General features: G+C 48.4%; 1 protein-coding gene across 3 annotated transcripts in view; it reads left to right on the forward strand.

Annotated features, from left to right (window-relative positions):
• Positions 1 to 19,596, forward strand: part of akap9 (A kinase (PRKA) anchor protein 9) — a 73,484-nt gene that overhangs the window by 41,683 nt on the left and 12,205 nt on the right. For 2 of the 3 annotated variants that reach the window (XM_084485013.1, XM_084485015.1), the window contains 11 exons: positions 2,242 to 2,404; positions 6,308 to 6,402; positions 6,839 to 6,956; positions 8,670 to 8,708; positions 9,978 to 10,210; positions 10,468 to 10,587; positions 12,866 to 13,042; positions 13,951 to 14,055; positions 14,512 to 14,664; positions 16,510 to 17,607; positions 17,782 to 19,557. In XM_084485013.1, the coding sequence (XP_084341139.1) occupies positions 2,242 to 2,404; positions 6,308 to 6,402; positions 6,839 to 6,956; positions 8,670 to 8,708; positions 9,978 to 10,210; positions 10,468 to 10,587; positions 12,866 to 13,042; positions 13,951 to 14,055; positions 14,512 to 14,664; positions 16,510 to 17,607; positions 17,782 to 19,557 (4,077 nt within the window). The remainder of the gene's footprint in view (positions 1 to 2,241; positions 2,405 to 6,307; positions 6,403 to 6,838; positions 6,957 to 8,669; positions 8,709 to 9,977; positions 10,211 to 10,467; positions 10,588 to 12,865; positions 13,043 to 13,950; positions 14,056 to 14,511; positions 14,665 to 16,509; positions 17,608 to 17,781; positions 19,558 to 19,596) is intronic. The other variant, XM_084485014.1, reaches the window with a different exon arrangement.

Below are 19,596 nucleotides of genomic sequence, written 5' to 3' on the forward strand. Positions count from 1 at the left end.
GAGGCACGCGGACGTCCTTCCTCCTCAGCGGCCGTACGAGTTCTCCCGCTCCTTGGGCGAGGATTCCACGTCTCCACCTCCACCTGACACCTGGCGGACTCGCCCCCGCCGACTTGACATGTGATCAGAGGGTGACGCTAAAGGAAGGAAGGAGGAAAAGGAAAGAAAAAAAAAGAAGAGTAAAGCCAACAACCTTCTTCAGCCGCGCCGAATGTTGACACTAGCCGGAGCCGGAGCACTGAGCGAGAACGTAGGAAGGAGACCGCTGTTGCTCAGAGCTACCGCTGCTACACCCAACATCCTCACCTACCTCCCCCCACCCCCCCCCCCCCCCCCACGGAGTGTCGTGTGGATGTTTAGTTTGTGGATATCGGTTGACCTGATTGGCCCCCAAGGAAAAAGCCGGCGAGGCAGAGAAGACGGTGCCCATGGAGTACGAAGCAACGAGCCGCTTTGATCGACTGATGTTTTAAGAAGACAAGGAAAAAAAGTCAGTTGGCCAGTCGCCAGCCGATGTTTGAGTGAGCGGCTGTCAGTGTTGAGCAGTGCGTCTCGGCCGATTTCCCCCCCCCCCCACTGCCGCCATGGATTCGTACCGGTCCTACTGGAACTCCAGCGCCCAAAACAGCGTGGTGTGGGTGGACGGCGAGGACCAGGACGTGTACGAGGTGGAGTCGCGCGTGCCCCTGCCGCGGCCCTTCCCCTTCACCTCGGTCTTGAACGAGAAGAACGCCGTGGTGGTGCAGACTCAGATCTCCCACATCAACCACCGCCAGAACGGACACCTGCTTAAGGTGGTGTCCAAAATCTCCCTCCCCACGCCCCCCTACACTGTAAGTGTTTGAACGCCGGGGGTGTCTTCGTGTGTTTGTGGATCTGTGGAGGGCTCCAGTGGGTCGGTGGATTAGTGGTGTTGTGGTGGATTCATGGTTGAAGGTTCTGCGCTTCATGCAGGATGTGCATGAAGCGTGTCAAACCTCTGGCAAACAGTCTCCTGGTGGCCCTGTCAGACCTTGTACTTCTGTAGATATTCTGCCGGTGTGTACTGTATAAACATGTTTTTCGACGTAAGTTGTCTTTAGTTTCATTAGTTTTCTACCTTTCGCCTGGGGTGGTTTCATGAAGTCACGCATGGCGTTGTACCGCTTGTCTCGAGTGTGTGTGTGTGTGTGTGAGAGTTTGTCTCTGAGAAAAGGTCACCGTTTCCTGGTTGTCACACGGTTACGACGTGACCTTTGCTCAGTGAGATAGGGATACGTGTTTGGGAGATTCTACCACAGTTTACCGTATGGATGTTTACTGTAGGGACGTTCACTGTGACTGTGTTTACTTCATGTCAGAACCAGCCGGCTTTCCTGAGCCAAAGACCGTGACATCACTTTAATCTCAGCATCAAGGAGTGTCTTTGCGTTTCACATTAAAACATTAAACTGCCATTAATTACAGAGCCAGTTTAAAGTGACTCATAATAGTAATGATAAAATAGATAAACATATTATATATTGGCAAGCAAATCATTTCACTCATCTTTAATCACAGCGCTGAGCCTTTGTTGACTGAGAGAAAACAAAAAGTTGAACTGGACCTGCTGATGACTTTAATATATAATATTTAGTAAATAAAGATGTGATAAACATGGTTTTCAAAACAGTTGGAACTATTCCTTGTTGTAGTAAGCTTGTCAATACCTACCCCTAAGATATAGCTACGCCCACCTTGTCATTACCTATTCTAATATAAAGCTGCTTTAATCTTGTCAATACCTACACTTAGATGTAGCTATGCTAACCTTGTCATTACCTACTCTAATATAAAGCTGCTTTAATCTCGTCAATAACTACACTAAGACATACTGTAGATGCTCTGACCCTGTCAATACCTACTCTTAGGGTCACGCACAGGTCTCCTAAGGGTCAGACATCAACTGTCAACACATTACCTTTGCACTTGCAAATGCAAAGACACTAAATACCCCAAATTTGTATTTGGGTTGTGATTCACCGATTCTTCACTAGAACACATCAACCACCGTCTCTCTCCCCTCTTTCACCCGTCGTCTCCCCCCCCTCTCACTCGTTGTCTCTCGCCCTCTCACCCATGGTCTCCCCCCCCTCTCACTCGTTGTCTCTCCCCTCTCTCACTGATCGTCTCATTCTGCCCTCTCCCCCCCCCCCCCCATCTCAATCGTTATCTCTCCCTTTTCTCACCTGTTGTCTCCCCCCTTTGCTCACCCCCTGGTAGCTGGAGCACGCGCGGGTCACCCAAACGGAGCTGATGCGCGAGTCCTTCCGCCACAACAAGGAGGTGGGGGAACTCCTTCAGAGGCAGGAGGAGCTCCAGGAGCGGCTGGCGGAGGAGGCGCGTGCCCGCGAGCAGCTGGCCCTCGAGCTGCACCGTGCCGAGGGTAAGGCCTGGTGGAGGGGAGGATGAGGGCATAGTGGTGCTTTTATTTTATTTGGGTTTAAAGAGCAGCTATGTTATCGGCAGCAGCCGTTACAGGTCCGGGTTAAGGGGTGCCCAAGAAGAAAGTCATGTCGGGACAGTGTTTCACTCACCGCCCCGTTCGGGACAGGTTTATGCAAGTAAAACTGCCCCCCAATGCTGATTACAACTTTTACTGAGGGCCGGAAATGATTGCTTATGGCCAGTATGTTCCAGACTCAGACCCACTGGCCCGACTGGATCAGGGGCAAAACATTGTTGAACCCTGACCCCGTACGTGTGAGAGTCCACCCAGATGACTGACGGATGGGTCAGCCTACCAGTTGGTACACTGGGTAGGCTGGTGGGCCTGGTCTTTCAGACATCATACATCTGGTTGGAGGTCAACAAACCTGATTACTTTTAAGGGTTTAAAGGGTGCACTGCAGGGGTTGTGGTTAGACTCTATCTGTCTCCACTGTCCAACCCCTTATCGGCTCCTAAAAGACACATTTATTGTAATTCTCTATTGGAATTATAAAACAGCTTCTCTGGCCTGTCACCTAATTTAGGGTCATTTCATTATTGTCCCTGGGGTAAAGTTCAGAGATATGGTTATATTGTTTGATTGTTTGATTTATTTCTGTCGTATATATATATCGCTTTATGCCTTGCATACTATGGTTATGGCTTGTTTATGAGTTATGAATCCGTATATCAGACAAGCGTCATAATGCATTGCCTTTTTGTGTGTGTGTGTGTGTGTGTGTGTGTGTGTGTGTGTGTGTGTGTGTGTGTGTGTGTGTGTGTGTGTTTCGGAGGAGGGGATCAGCTGTCCGCCTTAATGGAAAGTGTTATAGTGTCTGTGGTCAAAAGACAACAAATGGACGTCTATGACACTGTGGTATATCACTTTCCAGGATCTCACTAAACCTGAGGGTCTTTATGCATGCACGTGCACTATTGAATGACTGTTGTTAAAAATATGATCACGAGTACCTGTCTTGGAGCAGTTGATGTGAGGGATGTGAAGAGGGGATTGTGATGTCTTCATCGGCGAGTGTTTGTATGTGGTTGGTTTGTGTGTGCGTGCTGACCCGGTCTGTGTGCCTCCCCCCCGTCAGAGACAGCTGCTTCAAGAGGGGTCTTGAAACAACACACTCACACACACTCACGTACACACACACACACACACACACACACACTCACACACACACACACACACACACACACACGAGTACGCACACACACAAAACGTGCACGTTCGTGCTCACAAACACTTAATACACTCCAGCCAGCCTCCTTAACATTTTCTCCTTAATATTTTCTCCAGGCTTATAGGGGAAAAATAGATTTTGTCACATGATGAACAATGGTGGGTGATATCTTCAGTCTCCTGAGTGTCTAGAGGAGTATCCTGTATGGTAGTATGTTTCCTCTTGTCTTGGCATCCTGGTTGGCTGTTTGATTTGGTGGGTGTAATGTGATAGAAGGCTTTGAAGGATGGTCAATATTTGCCGTCCTAAAGTCAGATCATCTAGTGTCAGGCCCGGGCATATGTGCTGAGGAAGTCCTGACGACAGGACAAGTTGTTGCTTATCATTCACACCCCACAGCATAGTTATGAGGAATTGTTTATAAGTGCGCTGTCATGCTGCCATTTTGTTGGGTGGAGCGGACTGACAGAAAGAAACTTGTCTGTATAGATATTTATATAGATTTGCACATTCCAACATCGGCCTGGGGCCCAGTCGATGGCAGCGCTGCGGCCTCACAGCACCAGAGATCCGGGTTTGATTCCCAGCGCGGAAAGCATGCGACACGTTCCCAGAGTCACCGGGCCCAAAATAATTACTTTTTCTTGTTTAGTTTTCTTGACATGGTCGTGTTTGTGTGCCATTGACACCAGGACAGCGTGAGCGCTCTATTCTTTTGTGTCACTAATCCGGAGTCCACCCCCGTGCTCAGGGCGGGGCCGCGTTTACAAACTGGTTCTGAATCAGGCCTTGAGAAGGAGAGGATCCTCCTCTTGTGGAGGAGACAATAACCATTAGATGAGGCTGGAAACCTCAGCAACCACCCCCCCTGAGGTCCCGGGGAGGACAGCAGAAAGAAACAAGGGCTCGTGTTACTGCAGAGCCTGTACACAAACGCACAAACAAACACAACGTAACACAAACACAGAAGTGGATTGTGTTTTTGGCAGACGAATAAAAATGCAAAGCAAATCTGCACTCTTTGGAGGAAGGTTTAGAGAAGAAAGATCTATCTAGAAATTGGGGAAAATGTGTAATACATCAATCATAATGGTATAAATACTTATATTGGAAAGCAATGGGACACAGTTGAGTGGGTTGTGTCATTGCGTGATTGTCTGGCATGATGTTTTTGAAGCCATAAATGAAAAGATGTAAGCATAGTATATTGGGCGTTGACCATTTGTCCTTTCTATTTATCATGAATGAGATCCATGCTTTTTTTTTACTCCCATCATGGGCGAGCACACATTGACTTAATGTTCGCTCTTTGTGTGCGTTTGTTCCTGAGTTTCGCTCCCCTCCACATTGTCAATGGGTGTCGTCTGGCTCCGTGCGTCAGTTTGTTTGATTCGTCCGTCTCTACGAGACCGGGACAACACCTGCCTCTCCCGGGGGGGTATAATTGGCTTATAAATCACCAAGGAACCCGTTCTCTTCGCACCACCACCGCAACTTTTTCCATGGAACAGATGTAAGGATAATGTATTTTAATTCCATTGAGTCCATCCATGTATACTAAAAAGACACATTCATTTATAAAATATCAATAAACAAATCAGGTATGTTTTTGAATCCTGTTATCTACCGGTTACGTACGCAGAGACGCAAATTCATATCTGCGGCCGTAACTACGTCTAACGAATGTTAGTCATAGCAACGGTTGTTGCTGGTGAGCTGAGGATGCATCCAGAGAGGAGAGGTGTATTTGGCGGCCGTCCACTCCTTAGGCAAATAGGGCACAGTGTGAGGTGGATGAAGTCTTTGTGTTGTTGAACCAATGTTACAACAAAGCTGAAATTCATCCCGGGTGTAGGGGCTTTTCCTTTAGGGCGCATGTCACGCTCGCATACACATTCCCGCATATGCAGGCACACACACACACACACACACATGCACGCAGATACACACATGCATTAACACACAGGTATTTAGGTGAGGACTAGTGGTTAATGAGTCTTTTAATAAGAAACAACAGGGACATCCATGAGTAAATCTTTTATTTTATTCATGTTATTATAACGTAGTATACCAACAATATGATCTCTACAAATGTCCTGTATTCGTTTCAAATGTGTATTTAAAGTGCACTATAGTAATTGTGTGTGTGTGTGTGTGTGGGGGGGGGGAGGGGCAGGTGTTATAGAACGTGTGTGTGTGTGTGTGTGTGTGTGTGTGTGTGAGCACGGGTTTGTGTGTGTGTGTGTGTGTGTGTGTGTGTGTGCACGCGCTACAACTGCTGCTTGCTGATCTGTGACAGAATGTGGGAAAGTGGATCAGTGCTTCGTTGTCCTCTTGTTCATACACATACGCACACAAGTAAAATGGGTCAGAAATTCTGCCTATTGTGAGTGCAGTGCGCGCGGTGTACAAGGTCGCAGTTGTTTGTGATTCGGCTTGTGTTTGTTACTTTTTTGGTGTTGTTCCTTGTGTGTGTGTGTGTGTTTGTGTTTGGGCTGATTGAGGGGTATTATAAAGATACGCCACACAGTGTGTGAAAGCAAACATTGCATGTGTGCAAAATTTCCCAGGCAAAAATATCAAGCCATTCTATAGTAGATGTTTGTTTCCACTTTATCCCCCTTTATTTATACTCTCTCCCTCTCTCCCTCTCTCCCTCCCTCCACCAGGTGTGATTGAAGGCTACTCAGGTGAGCGGGCTCTCCTGGAGGAGCAGGCCCGACAGAAGGAGGAGCTACAGCTCAGCCTGGAGCAGGAGTTACAGGTGACATACCCAGGCCGTGTGTGTGGGGGTAGAGCTAAGCCTGTTGGGATGCAATGCAAAGAAAGTGTCATTTTAATACATTAAACCAGTAAGCCTGTTAACAAACCATTTTATTAATTATTTTAATTATTTAACAATTAATAATTTTTTTTACGGGGATACATTGATAAACTGATTGCACAATAAATTCACACGTTCATAGAGCATCCCTTTCCTTGTGCTTTTCCCAACATTTCCCATATATTCTTGATTATTATTATTATTTTGATTGTTATTACTAGTATTTTCCTATTTTTATCAGTACTTGTTTCTCTCCCGTACTTCCATCGTGACAGACATCGTTTCCTGTCCGGGACCATTAAAGACTCATCTCGTAATTTCTGGTGTAACCCCGCCCCCTTTAGTTTGACCACGCCCCTTTCCTCTGAACCCCCAGGTGACGGCCAGCCGTCTCAACGAGCTGGAACAGGAGCGGATCCTCATGCACCAGGAGAAGGAGCTGCTGGGCAGACAGCAGGACGCCATGAGGGAGACGGCAGGGCCCCGCGAGCTCCGTACGTATCCCACAATGCACCTGGGCCAAACACACTACTAAAATGAATTGTTCACGGGCAACATTCAAACAATTGACCGAAATCTTCCTTGAAAGTCACTGCTCCTTTATTCTATTAAAACTTGTACAAGTGATGATGGAAATGACTTGGTATTAACTGGTAATTGCATTCCTTAAGCTTACCATGTGGATGCAGTTGTTTATTTTATTGTTCTAAAACAATAGAACAATCTCACTTCAGTTAAGATTTTTTTCTGCGTCTTTTTTTTATCGTTCTACAGGAGAGTCATCTTAAGAAAATAATCATGACACTGAATTAAGCCGTACACAATAGAAGTGTTTTTTGTGAGAAAGAAGGTGTTTTTCCTCCTTACAGCCATTCAAATTCACAAGAACCACAAGTTCGCCTACATTTTGTTTTGCTCTGTCATTAATTTGCATCTTTACAGGAAGTCGTAGACGTCATCAAATGGAAGACGTTGTCATCCATTTTATTTAGTTTATCGCTCTCTCTCTCTCTCTGGTTAACTATCGACCTATCTATGAATATGTCCATCCCTCTATCTATATATGTATATATTTGAAATTACCTTTGGGTATTTCATTTTCACATACCTAGTGCCTCATTGTTCTTGACATATTATGACATGCTAATACATGAAACTAATGCAAAGCTAATGTTGGATTTCACAGTTGTGAACATCACCGTGTTGTTAAGGTGTTGGAAAACCAGCTCTAACTGGGAGGTGTGGGGTAGGAATGGGTGCTGTGTATTTGGTTGATTCTGTATTCATTCTATGATTAGAAACGCCACGAAGTTTTCCAGCGGAATCAAAATAAATGAATGATTAACTAAATTAAACAAATGACATTCAAAGCTTTCCAGTAAAGCTTGCCAGAGCCTGTGCACTATGTAAAGCCTAATCAAATCCCGTGTGGACATTATTATTATGAAACCATATGCTTTATATACTGTATTTGTTTTGTAATCACGTTCATAAAAATTGTGGATTCATTTCTATCAAAGTAGGATACACTTTTATTAATCAAACCTCAATAGTTATGTATACATTTCATTAAAAAAAAATAGGCAATGCATTAGTAATATCCAGTGTGGAATCGCATTTAAAAAATGTTCTTAGACTAAGAAAGTGAGTACTATACAATACATCACATACAATATGTATACATCATAATGCATTAAAGACCATGTCATGTTTGATCAGTGTTGTATATCAGTCTACTGCTGTATAGCAAACTTCACTGTGAAACCTTTCTCTGTATCTAATCCGACAATGCCCAGTCAATGTTTCACCAGCCAGCATGTTTGTTCACATATTACAGCAATCCATAACAGGAAACGTCAAACAAAAGTAAAAAAAACAAAACCTTTCTCCCTTTCATAATCAATCATGAGATTTCCGCACAGGTCGCCGTGGAGACGGAAAACCATTCACTCGCATCATCATCACCACCAACGCGTGGCTCCTCCCCCTCACCCTCCATCCTCTTTGACCACAGAGCTGCTGCATCCCTAACCCAGGCCACATCACACACCTCCATCTCCATCCGTGGTCCACCTCTTCCTCCTCCGAACCTCCTTTCAAACGAACAGTTCTTCTGAGTATCGCCTGAGTGACGACCGCATGCCTGAATCCCTGTGCTCTCTTATTCTCCCCCTCCTCCCCCCCTCCCCCCCCCCCTCCCCCAATAGGCCTAGTTGATGCTGCAGTGGCCGCTGCACCTGAAGAAGGTGTGTCCACACTCTTGAGCATGGCGCCCGCCCCCACTCTCTATGTGCCGCTACATTATTAACCCTTGTCTCAGTCCAGTGGTGGTGACTTGGCTTCCCCCCCTGCCCCCCTCCTCCCCCCAACTCACCGACGCACCGATCGCCAAGCTACTCACCGCCCGGTTAACACTCTAAGCTCGCTTGCTAATGAGCTCAATAATTCACCTCTGCTTCCGCTGCTCATTGTCCTTTCTGGCTTCTTTGGTTTTTCAATTGTCCTCATCTACTGTTTCTCTGGTTTAACCCACCACTGTCTGTCAATGTTAAATAATCCATTTGGGTGGACGTTGGCACTGAATTCTTTGAGCATGGGTCAATATTAATTAATTTTTAAAAGAGTTTGTTAGTTTAATCAATCTACGTATTGTCAATCATCTTTTAATGTCTTATCTCATCACACGGGTTGTATCGGCAGATTTTTTCTTTTCTTTTTCTGTTGGTCAACTCTACGTTTCTGTAAGATGATTGTCCAGCGAGTAACCCCGCCCCAACCCCCCTCGTCCATGCCTGTGGAATCACATGCTGGGCATGCGTATGTCCAATGTCTAGATTTGTCTTGTCTTTGGGTTTGTCTCCTGCACTCTCTCACCTCGCTCCCTTTGGTCTAACCTTTGCACTAACCCAACGGGGTTTGATCCTGGTCGCTGCGGGGGAAACGGGCTCACTGGCGACGGCATTGGAGACATTGGGACAGAATGGAGCATGGTGGTATTAGGGGGGGAATGTACCCAATGATGGGGAAGATGTTTGAGGTGGTGCTGGAGAGTCTGAGGTTACTAAATGAGATGACCGGGGGACGATGATAAGCGCTAGTGATAGAACATATGATGATGGAACATAGAAGTACAATACATTGAAGTACAAATTATAAAACATATGGTTGGGCAAGAAAACAAAGAAAATGTGAATGAATTGGGATGAATATTCATTCAAATTATTAAATTCAAATGGGTAATGTGACAGAATGGTTAGAACACGTACAGAACATTGTCATATACTGTATGTAAGACATTGTTTGTCAGACCGTTATGTACAAAGTACAGCTCATTTGCATGCAAAGGACTTAAAAGTCGTTGCAAACCTCAGACTCTGCACATCCTCAACATCTGATAATTGGAAATCAAACCACAATCGCTCAACCTAACAACAACAACAACAACAATAACTCCAAAAATATCATTCATAACCAAATGTTGACCTCAGTTCTTCGCCCTCCCCGACCCCGCGCAGACCTGCTGGAGGAGACGGAGAAGCTGATGAAGGAGAAGGTGGAGGTCCAGCGGCAGGCGGAGAAGGACAGCCTGGACCTGGCCAAGCAGGTGAAGCAGCTGGAGGCGGAGCTGGAGGAGCAGGTGAACCGCTCCATAGAGCTGGAGCAGGCCCAGCGCAACGAGGTCCAGGACCTCCGCCAGCAGATCCAATCCCTGGAGAAGCAGATGGAGAACAACCGCAAGTTCCTGGCTGTGAGTCGAGTCTAGCTTAGGCAACTTAGCTCAATGGGCCCTGTTTTCACAAGCGCTTTCAAATCCCTCTTCAAACCGCCCAATTTAAAACGGTTGTGAGATCACGATGCAAAGAGGGATGTTTCCTGAGTCCAGGCGGGAACAGTTGTACCAGAGATGTAGTCGACTATCGCGTCGCTAAGTACGGGTGACGCTGTCTCCTCTGTCATTCCCTCCTCACTCGTGACGTTGTGATTGATCTTATGATCCCCTCCCAGGAGCAAGCGGTGGACCGGGAGCACGAGAGGGACGTCTTCCAGCAGGAGATCCAGAAGCTGGAGGAGCAGCTGAGGAGCCCCCAGAAGCTACAGGGGGCCTCGGACCCCAGGGGCAAGGAGGTAACGGCAGCGGGGGGCACACAGAGTCTAACTCCTGGGGAGGAAGAGGAGGCAGCTGATGAGATGTTTGGCTTGTTTGGAACCCTGGTGGTTGCAATGATCCTAGCAGGACGAGATGAGTCTTTAATGGTCCCGGACAGGAAATGTGTCTGTCACAATGGAAGTACGGGAGAGAAACACTGATAACAATAGGAAAATACTAATAATAACAATTAAAATAATAATAATAATAATTAAGAATATATATATATATATATATATTTTATTCATTCAAATAAGAATAAGCGACGACCTACAAGCATGTTTTAAAAATCAATGTTTTTGTCAAGACATATTTGCTACGTAATGGTCTCAATCTGGTTAGATGCAAAGCTGGTCTTGCTGTTGGAGGGTTTACTGCCCTTTTTCTGGAAAACAAGGCCTCCCAAGTTAGCTTGCTTGAATATTATGCAAATGCCTGGAGGAGAGTATTTTAACCAAGGGAGGAAGGTTGCAGTGAACACGAAACTGCTGCGAATGTCTGGTGTTCTTGTTTGTTCTTCTGTGCATTTTGGGAAATCTTTCCTCCACCTTCCCCCTTTGCTTTTACATTTGCATTACAACAGCGAACGATCCCCATCACAGGGTGTTTTCCAGTAGGATACTGTGTGGCCCTACCCTGTAAACTATTGTCTATTAGTGTTCATTTGAAAAATTCTCAAGTTCTAAACACTTCTCAAGTTCTAATTGTAAGCATTAAGCACATTACCTTCCTACCTGAAATCTCCTTTAGACGCACATTCAACCTCCATTCAAACTGAATTTAATCAAAAGTCCCCCACCTCATAACCCAAGTCTTCTAGTTATAGTCCAACAGCCAATAAATCCTGCTTAAACACTCACTAATATAGCTACTCATGCTTTTTCTCCCCATTTCTTGCATCTCACTCTCACTCTCTCTCTCTCTCTCTGTCTTTCTCACTTCCTCTCGCTCTCTCTCCTGCTCTCTGCTCCTGTCCTCCTGCCTGTTCTTCCTCCGATCCCACTGGGCTTCTTCTCGCTCTCTCTCTATTGCTCTCTCTCTCTCTCGCTCTCTCTCTCTCGCTCTCTCTCACGGCTTCTCAGGTGGACGGTGTAATCGTTAAGGTATTGCTTCTAGCTCCGCGTAGATCCCCGACGCTCCCACTAGCGTTTGGTCCATCTCTCTCCCCAGGCCCCTTCAGTCAGTCCCTCTGTAGTCAACATCTATCGCTCGGCCCTGACTCCCCCCCCCTTCCCCCTCAGCCTCTCCCTGTTTGCTGTGTGAAGTATTCCCGACTCCTATAGTTCCGGAATGATCCCGCTCCTCAAACTACAAGTTCTCTTGTCTCTTTCATCCTTTTGTTATCCCCATCCTGTCGTTCTCTTATACTTTCGCCTGGAAGATGTTTGGTTTCTGTTGTTGACAGATGTGACCACTTCTATTTTTATTGTGCATAGAAGTTTCTAGTTTCACACAAAATATGGTTTCTAGTTAAAAGATGGGAAAATCTTCCAATGGCACACATGTTGCCGGGCAACCACCCTGTGTTGTTTTGTTCGAAAAAAAAACCCGTGATTTTCTCCCCCTCTCTCCCAGTCTGGCATGCCTCCTGTGTGACAACAGCGTCTCAAAGCTCTAAGACTTCCAGCATATCACCTCTCTCTATCTCGCTCTGTCCATCACTCCTGTAGCCGCTCTCCCTCTTTCCAGCTCCCAGGGCGATCGAGCGGCAGGGTGGGCGTCGCTGCAGCCCACCTGAACACCGGCCCACTCTCTGCCCCCAGTCACTTCTCACCCCTCTCCTCCCGATTCCTCACCCTCTCCTTACTCCCCCATCTCTTAGGTGGACCAGCTGACTGTCTGGCAGACTGTTTATCATCTGTTAGCTACATTGTGGCCAGGGGGTGTGTGTGTGGATGCGTGCGTGCGTGTGTGTGTGTTTTGAAAGCGGGTCTCACTAAATAATCCCCCTCTTCTCCCCGCCTCTGTCTTCTCTCCACTTCTCTCTCCTCTCTCTCTTTTTTATCTCTCTAATATCTCCCTCTCCTGCTCTCTGTCCCGCTCCCTCTATCCCTCTCTCCCTCTCTCGCTAAATACCCCTCTCCTCTCTCCCCCCCTCTCCATCTCTTGATCTCATTCTCCCTCCCCTATCTCCCTCCTGCCTCTTTCTCCCCTCTCTCTCCCAACCACCACCCCTCTCTCCCTCTCTCCCTTCTTACCTCTCTCTCTCCCCACCACCACCACCCCCTCCTCCTCCGCCTCCCTCCATGCTACCAGGTGGAGCGTCTGAGCAGCCAGCTCCAGGAGAAGGCTGACTGGTGCAGTGAGCTGCTGCTGGGCTCGGAGCAGCAGCAGCGGGAGCTGGACGACCGCGACCAGGAGATCGACAAGCTGGAAGGACGCATCCGCGAGCTGGAGCAGGCCCTGCTGGCCAGCACCGACTCCCAGGGGAAGGTGAGCGCCGGCCGGGGGGGGGGGGAGAGAGAGAGCGGAGAGGGGGACAGCGGACGGATGGATGGATGGATGGATGGATGTATGGGAGGAAGAGGAGCGTGCATGGGCTACTGGATTGAGGAGGCGAGGGGGAGGGGAGGGGAGAGACAGAGTGAGGGAGTGAGGGAATGAGAGGGAGAGGGGGAGAGAGAGGGAGATGGAATTAGATGTAGTGTCCGATTGGGTGATCAAGAGCAAAGGGGGAGATGGACAGAGAGAATGTGAGAGAGAATCTGAGGAAAGGGAGAAAGGGATGTGAGGTTAGAAGCTGTGCAAGGGAACAATAGATGTGTGTGTGTGTGTGTGTGTGTGTGTATGTGTGCGCAATCGCAGCTGTGTGTGCGCGTCTGTGTTTTCAGGACAGCCAATAAATCAATGGGGAGGCGTTCTGCGTGCAGCAAGAGGCGGAACCTAGTGTGGGCGGGGACGTAGACTAGCTCCCCGTTTGACAATCGCAGTGATGAGCTAATGCTAGCCACTGGCAACACTGCCCCCTAGTGGTGGCAGAGAGAGAGCCCAAGAAGATGGTGGTGCATGGGGATCAACATATTGGGACTGTTGTCCATTGTATTCTGTTTGCTGGATGAAAAGTTCATTAAGAACTGAAAATGTTGATAAATCGAGTGCAGCAATGAACTTAAGTCTGTTTGCTGCATATAATATATTATCGTTATTGTTGTTGAGAAACTGCCCAGCAGTTTAATTTCGTGACTGTGTGTTAGGTCCTATGTTAGCCTGACTGTGCGTTAGGACCTCTGTTAGCCTGACTGTGTTAGCTCCTCTGTTAGCCTGACTGTGTTAGCTCCTCCGTTAGCCTGACTGTGTTAGCTCCTCCATTAGCCTGACTGTGTGCTTGTGGTATCTCCTAGGACGAAGAGAGGAAGCAGCATGACGCTGCCACCGAGGCCAGACACAACACTCTGGAAGCCCAGCTACAGACGGAGAGAGAGGCCCTGGACCGCAAAGAGAAAGAGGTAGCGTACCCGGGAGTGTTTTCCCCTACGACCTGGTCTGTTGTGAACATCATCATCATCATCATCCAAACTCTGGTGTGGAACCAAAGAAACATGTTTTGGAAAGATCTTTGTGCCCTTGGACATAACCGCCCTCAACAGATTCTGAATAAATCACTTAAGTCTCATGTTTGAGATTCTTGGGTTTGTCTGTTTTATTTCATCCTGCCATGCCAGGTGCATGTACAATCACAGTTCCTCTGTAAGGACGACAAAGAAAAAATCCAATTCTGATTCTAACCAGACCCAACAGGTCTGAAAGCACCCTTGTGCTTAGATGGTTTCTATCACTAAAACATCTTCTTCTGCTTCTTCTTCTCTTCTTCCTCCTCCTCCTCCTCCTCATCCCCCACCACCACCTTGTCCTCCTCAACCTCCTCCTGTTCCTCCTCCTCCTGCTCCATCACCACCTTGCAGATCACCCACCTGGAGGAGCAGCTGGAGCAGTTCCGGGAGGAGCTGGAGAACAAGAGCGAGGAGGCGCAGCAGCTCCAGATGCAGCTGGAGATCCAGGGGAGGGAGCTGGGCAGCCAGCAAGAGCACCTGGAGACCAGGGAGAGCTTGCTCCAGGTACACTCCCCACCCCCCCCCCCATCGCACCACAGAGAGCACTGACGTACTGATACTGGAGAAGCAATGAGATAGGGGTTTCATCACAGCCTCTTCCAAGTGCAGGGCTAAACCACACGTTTATCGTACAATAAAAAGTCCTTTCTCCCACTGTACATACTGTTGCTCTTCTCGTATCCTCCATCTCTCTCCTCTCTATCTCCTTCATCTTCTCTTTCCCTCCCGATTCTTGCTCTAACTCTCTTCGCACTCTCTCTCTCTCTCTCTCTCTCTCTTCCTGCTCTCTTGCGCGCTGTCTCTCTCGCTCTCTCTCGAACTCCCTTTCTCTTGTGCTCTCCCCCCCTTTCAATCCCTCTCCCACTTGTCGCTCTCCCCCTTTCTCTCTTCCTACCCTGCTTTCTCTCTTTTTCTTTCTTTCTTTCTTTCTTTCTTTCTTTCTTTCTCTGGACTTGCTGCTGCTTTCTCTTCTCTCTCTCTCTCCCTCCTCTCTCACACCCCCTCTCTCCCTCTCTCCCACCCCTATATTTAAAAGGTCTGTTGCCCTACGCTCGCCTCACGCTGTGATATTGTGTAAAGTCATGTTCTCCTTGAACTACTTAAACCTCCCTAAGGACCCAAGTCTGCAAGGTTGGTCAGAAACAGTCAGCTTCTGCTGCACACTTCAGTAAAATTGCAAAAATCAGCGGTCCACTTTGTAGTCTAGTGTACTATCATTTTCAGGATTTGTTTTTTTCATCTCACCTTTGCAACCGTTTTTTGTAATTTCTCTGGTGCACGATATAAACGTGACTGAACCGATGGGTCACAACAGCAGGTATTCACTGGCACACTGTTGCTAGCCGCCCACAACCCCCCCTTATGACTCTCTGACTTTCAAAGGTAATGGAGGAGAAGGACAGGCAAATACTCGTTCTTAATGAGAAACTCACTAAGGGCCAACACACGGAGCCCGCGGCGTCCGCTACGAAGGTAACCTGGCATGGGTATACAATATGGACACAATAGTTTCTATTGGTTGGTTTATGTTTGGCATACGCATCCCTCCGTGGTAGTGGTCCCCGTGTTTGCTTTGCCGTGGCTTGCCCCTCCATTTTTCATTCGTTCCTGTAAGGATTTGTCTGTGCGGTGTTGCTGTAGTTACATTTTTTTCTTTGATGTCTTTATTTTGGTATTTTTTTGTTCAAATGTGTGTGTTTTGCTGGTAAGTTACTTCCCACCTCCATGCTCATAAGGTAGTCGTGTGATGTTTGTGTGAGAATTTGTTATTAAACCTTTGATACCCAAAACCTCCCCAATTATTATTCAACGTAATGAATATTAACCAACCCTCAAATGAAAGCAGTAATGGTAATACTGATCATACTATGATAAATAATATTGATGGACAAACACCAAATATTATTTACTCAATTAACTCGACTCTTCCCCAATGGGTCCCAAAGGTTTAAAAACAAAGGATTGGCCATAACTGCTGCTGGTCTGGTGTAGCTTGACGCTCACTTCCTGTTCTGGTGGAGCTTGAAGTTCACTTCCTGTAACAGTGGAGCTTGACACTCATTTCCTGTTCCGGTGGAGCTTAAAGTTCACTTCCTGTTACAGGAAGTTCAATGTCTGTTCCAGTGAAGCTTGACATTCACTTCCTGTTACAGTGTAACTTGACGTTCACTTCCTGTTCCACTCTAACTTGACGTCAACTCCCGGTTCCACTGTAACTTGGCGTTCCCTTCCTGTGCCGGTGGAGCTTTCCATCCACTTCCGGTTCCACGGCAACTGGAAGTCCACCTCCTGCTGGGGACAGGCTTGACGTTCCCTTTGCTGTTTGTGCTGCATCACGGCGTTCCTTAGGACCTGGACCAGCGGGAGGACCTGATCCGGGACCTGGAGTCCCAGGTGGAGTGTCTGAGGAGCGAGCAGGAGCGGCTGAAGAGGAACGGCGAGGTGGAGCTGGAGCAGCTCAACGCCGTCATCGACAAGCTGCAGCAGGAGCTGGCCAACATCGAGCAGAAGCTGCCGCCGCACCACGACGAGGAGGAGGAGGAGGAGGAGGAGCTGGAGAACCAGGCTCGGGTGCGGGGCAACGTCGCCGACGAACTCGGCCAAACCCAGCGGCGGCTGGACGAGGCCACCGGCGAGCTGGGCGTGCTCCGGGGCAAACACGGGGAGCTGTTTGAGACGTACCGCCGCCTGAAGGAGACCTCGGCCGCCCTGGCGCAGACGGAGGAGCAGGGCAGGGCGGAGGAGGAGGAGCGGTCGGAGGCCCGCCTGGAGGACGCTCTCCGGGAGACGGCCAGCCTGGTGGTCATGCAGGCCCAGGTGCAGGCGCTGGAGCAGAGCGCCGCCTCCAGGGTGGACGAGCTGCGGTCCCGCGTCGAGGACCTGGAGCGCTCCGCAGAGGAGAAGGAGGCGGAGCTGGCCCGGGGGCGCCTGCTGGCGGAGACCCTCCAGGGGAAGGTGGACCACCTGGAGGACAGACTCCGGGAGACGGAGGCGGGGGCGTCGGCACTGACCGGCCAGGCCCAGCGGGACCACCTGCAGGAGGAGCCGCGAGGACAGACAGACCCCCGGCGGACCGAAGAGGAGGAGAGCCAGCCTCTTGGCGCGCGGTCAGACGCTCCTCTGACCCACGTCTTCCCCAACTTTGGCCTCCCGCAGCTTGACTCCTCCTCCTTCAGTAGGGTGGGTGGAGCCAGCGGGCCGGCGGGCGACTCCGGGAGGGCGGGGCACCTGACGGAGAAGCTGCGGGAGCTGGAGGTGGGGCTCTGCGGCATGCAGAAGGACCAGGAGCTGCAGAAGCAGCTGCTCTCCAGCTCTGAGGAGGAGGTGCTGGAGTACGAGAGGAGGCTGGCCGTGCTCATGGACCTGCTGAACCAGATGAGGAGCAAGGCTGGAGCCCACCATAAGACCTGGAAGCCCACCTCTGAGGTGAGGGCTCACTGTTCAACGGTAAAGGGGTTTGCATACGAAAGCCTGTTTAAAAGTTGTGAATGTTTCAGTCATGGGAGGTTTTTCAGTTGAGAGAATTTGTTTATGGAGACGGTTGAATACACCAAAGAAAGAAAAATACATACACTAGTTTGTCGTGCCCTGATTGTGTTAATACATTTTCTTTCCCATCAGCCATCTCCTGCAACAGACCAATGTGATGTGCGTGAAGCTCACCAGGAGTTACAGGTGGTCCGAGATGAGGCCCTGGCCACCAAAGAACAGCTAGACCACTACAAACAGAGCTCTAGTCAACACGAGGAGCAGCTAGCTGAGAACAAGCAGAGACACAGTCAACTCCAAGCAGAGTTAGACAATTACAAGCAGAGCTCTGGTCAACTTGAAGGGCAGCTTGCTGACTACGAGCAGAGATGTAGTCAACTCCAGGAAGAGCTGGACGACCACAAGAAGAGCTCTAGTGAACTCCAGGAGCAGTTAAATGTCTCCAAGGAGAGCTCTAGTCAACTGCAGGAGGAGCTGGAAAACTACAAGCAGAGCTCTAGTCAACTTCAGGAGCAGCTTGACCAGTACAAGCAGAGCTCGAGTGAACTTGAAGAACAGCTAGCCGACTCCAAGCAGAGCTGTAGTAAACTGCAACAAGCACTAGACGACTCCAAGCAGAACAGTAGTCAACTTGAAAAACAGCTAGTTGACTATAAGCAGAGCTCTAGTGACCTCCAGGAGCATATTGATCAGTACAAGCAGAGCTCTAGTAAACTTGAAGAACAGCTAGCTGACTCCAAGCAGAGCTCTATTAAACTCCAGGAGCAGTTAAACGACTCCAAACAGAACAGTACTCAACTCGAAGAACAAATAGCCGAATGCAAGCAGAGCTTGAGTCAACTGCAACAAGAATTAGATGACTCCAAGCAAAACAGTAGTCAACTCGAAAATCAGCTAGTTGACTATAAGCAGAGCTCTAGCCAACTCCAGGAGCAGCTAAATGACTCAAAGCAGAGCTGTAGTGAACTCCAACAGGAGCTGGAAAACAACAAGCAGAGTTCGAGTGACCTGCAGCAGCAGCAAGACGCCTCGAAGCAGAACAGTAGTCAACTCGAAAAGCAGCTGGAAGACCACAAGCAGAGCTGTAGTCAGCTTCAGGAGCAGGTAGATCAGTACAAGCAGAGCAATAGTCAACTCGAAGAACAGCTAGCCGAATACAAGCAGAGCTCGGGTAAACTCCAGGAGCAGTTAAATGACTCCAAACAGAACAGTAGTCAGCTTGAAGAACAGTTAACTGACTATAAGCAGAGTTCGAGTCAACTTCAACAAGGACTAGACGACTCGAAGCAGAACAGTCGTCAACTTGAAGAACAGCTAGCCGACTCCATTCACAGCTCTAGTCAGCTTCAGGAGCAGCTTGACCAGTACAAGCAGAGCACTAGTGAACTCGAAGTACAGCTATCCGACTACAAGCAGAGCTCTAATGAACTCCAGGAGCAGCTAAATGACTCAAAGCAGAGCTGTAGTCAACTCCAACAGGAGCTGGAAAACCACAAGCAGAGTTCGAGTGACCTGCAGCAGCAGCAAGACGCCTCGAAGCAGAACAGTAGTCAACTCGAAAAGCAGCTGGAAGACCACAAGCAGAGCTGTAGTCAGCTTCAGGAGCAGGTAGATAAGTACAAGCAGAGCAATAGTCAACTCCAGCAAGAACTAGATGCCGCTAAGCAGAACAGTAGTCAACTTGAAAAACAGCTAGCCGACTATAAGCAGAGCTCGAGTCAGCTTCAACAAGAGCTAGACGACTCCAAGCAGAACAGTAGTCAACTTGAAAAACATCTAGAAGACCACAAGCAGAGCTCTAGTCAACTTCAGAAGCAGCTTGATGACCACAAGCAGAGCTCTAGTCAAATTCAGGAAGAGTTGGACGAATCCAAGCGGAGCTATAGTCAACTCCAGGAGCAGCTTGAGGTAATTACTTGTATTAATTTGATTTAAATTATTTATTAT

Source organism: Micromesistius poutassou (genome assembly GCF_964030765.1).
Source record: "Micromesistius poutassou genome assembly, chromosome: 20".
Lineage (NCBI taxonomy): Eukaryota > Metazoa > Chordata > Actinopteri > Gadiformes > Gadidae > Micromesistius > Micromesistius poutassou.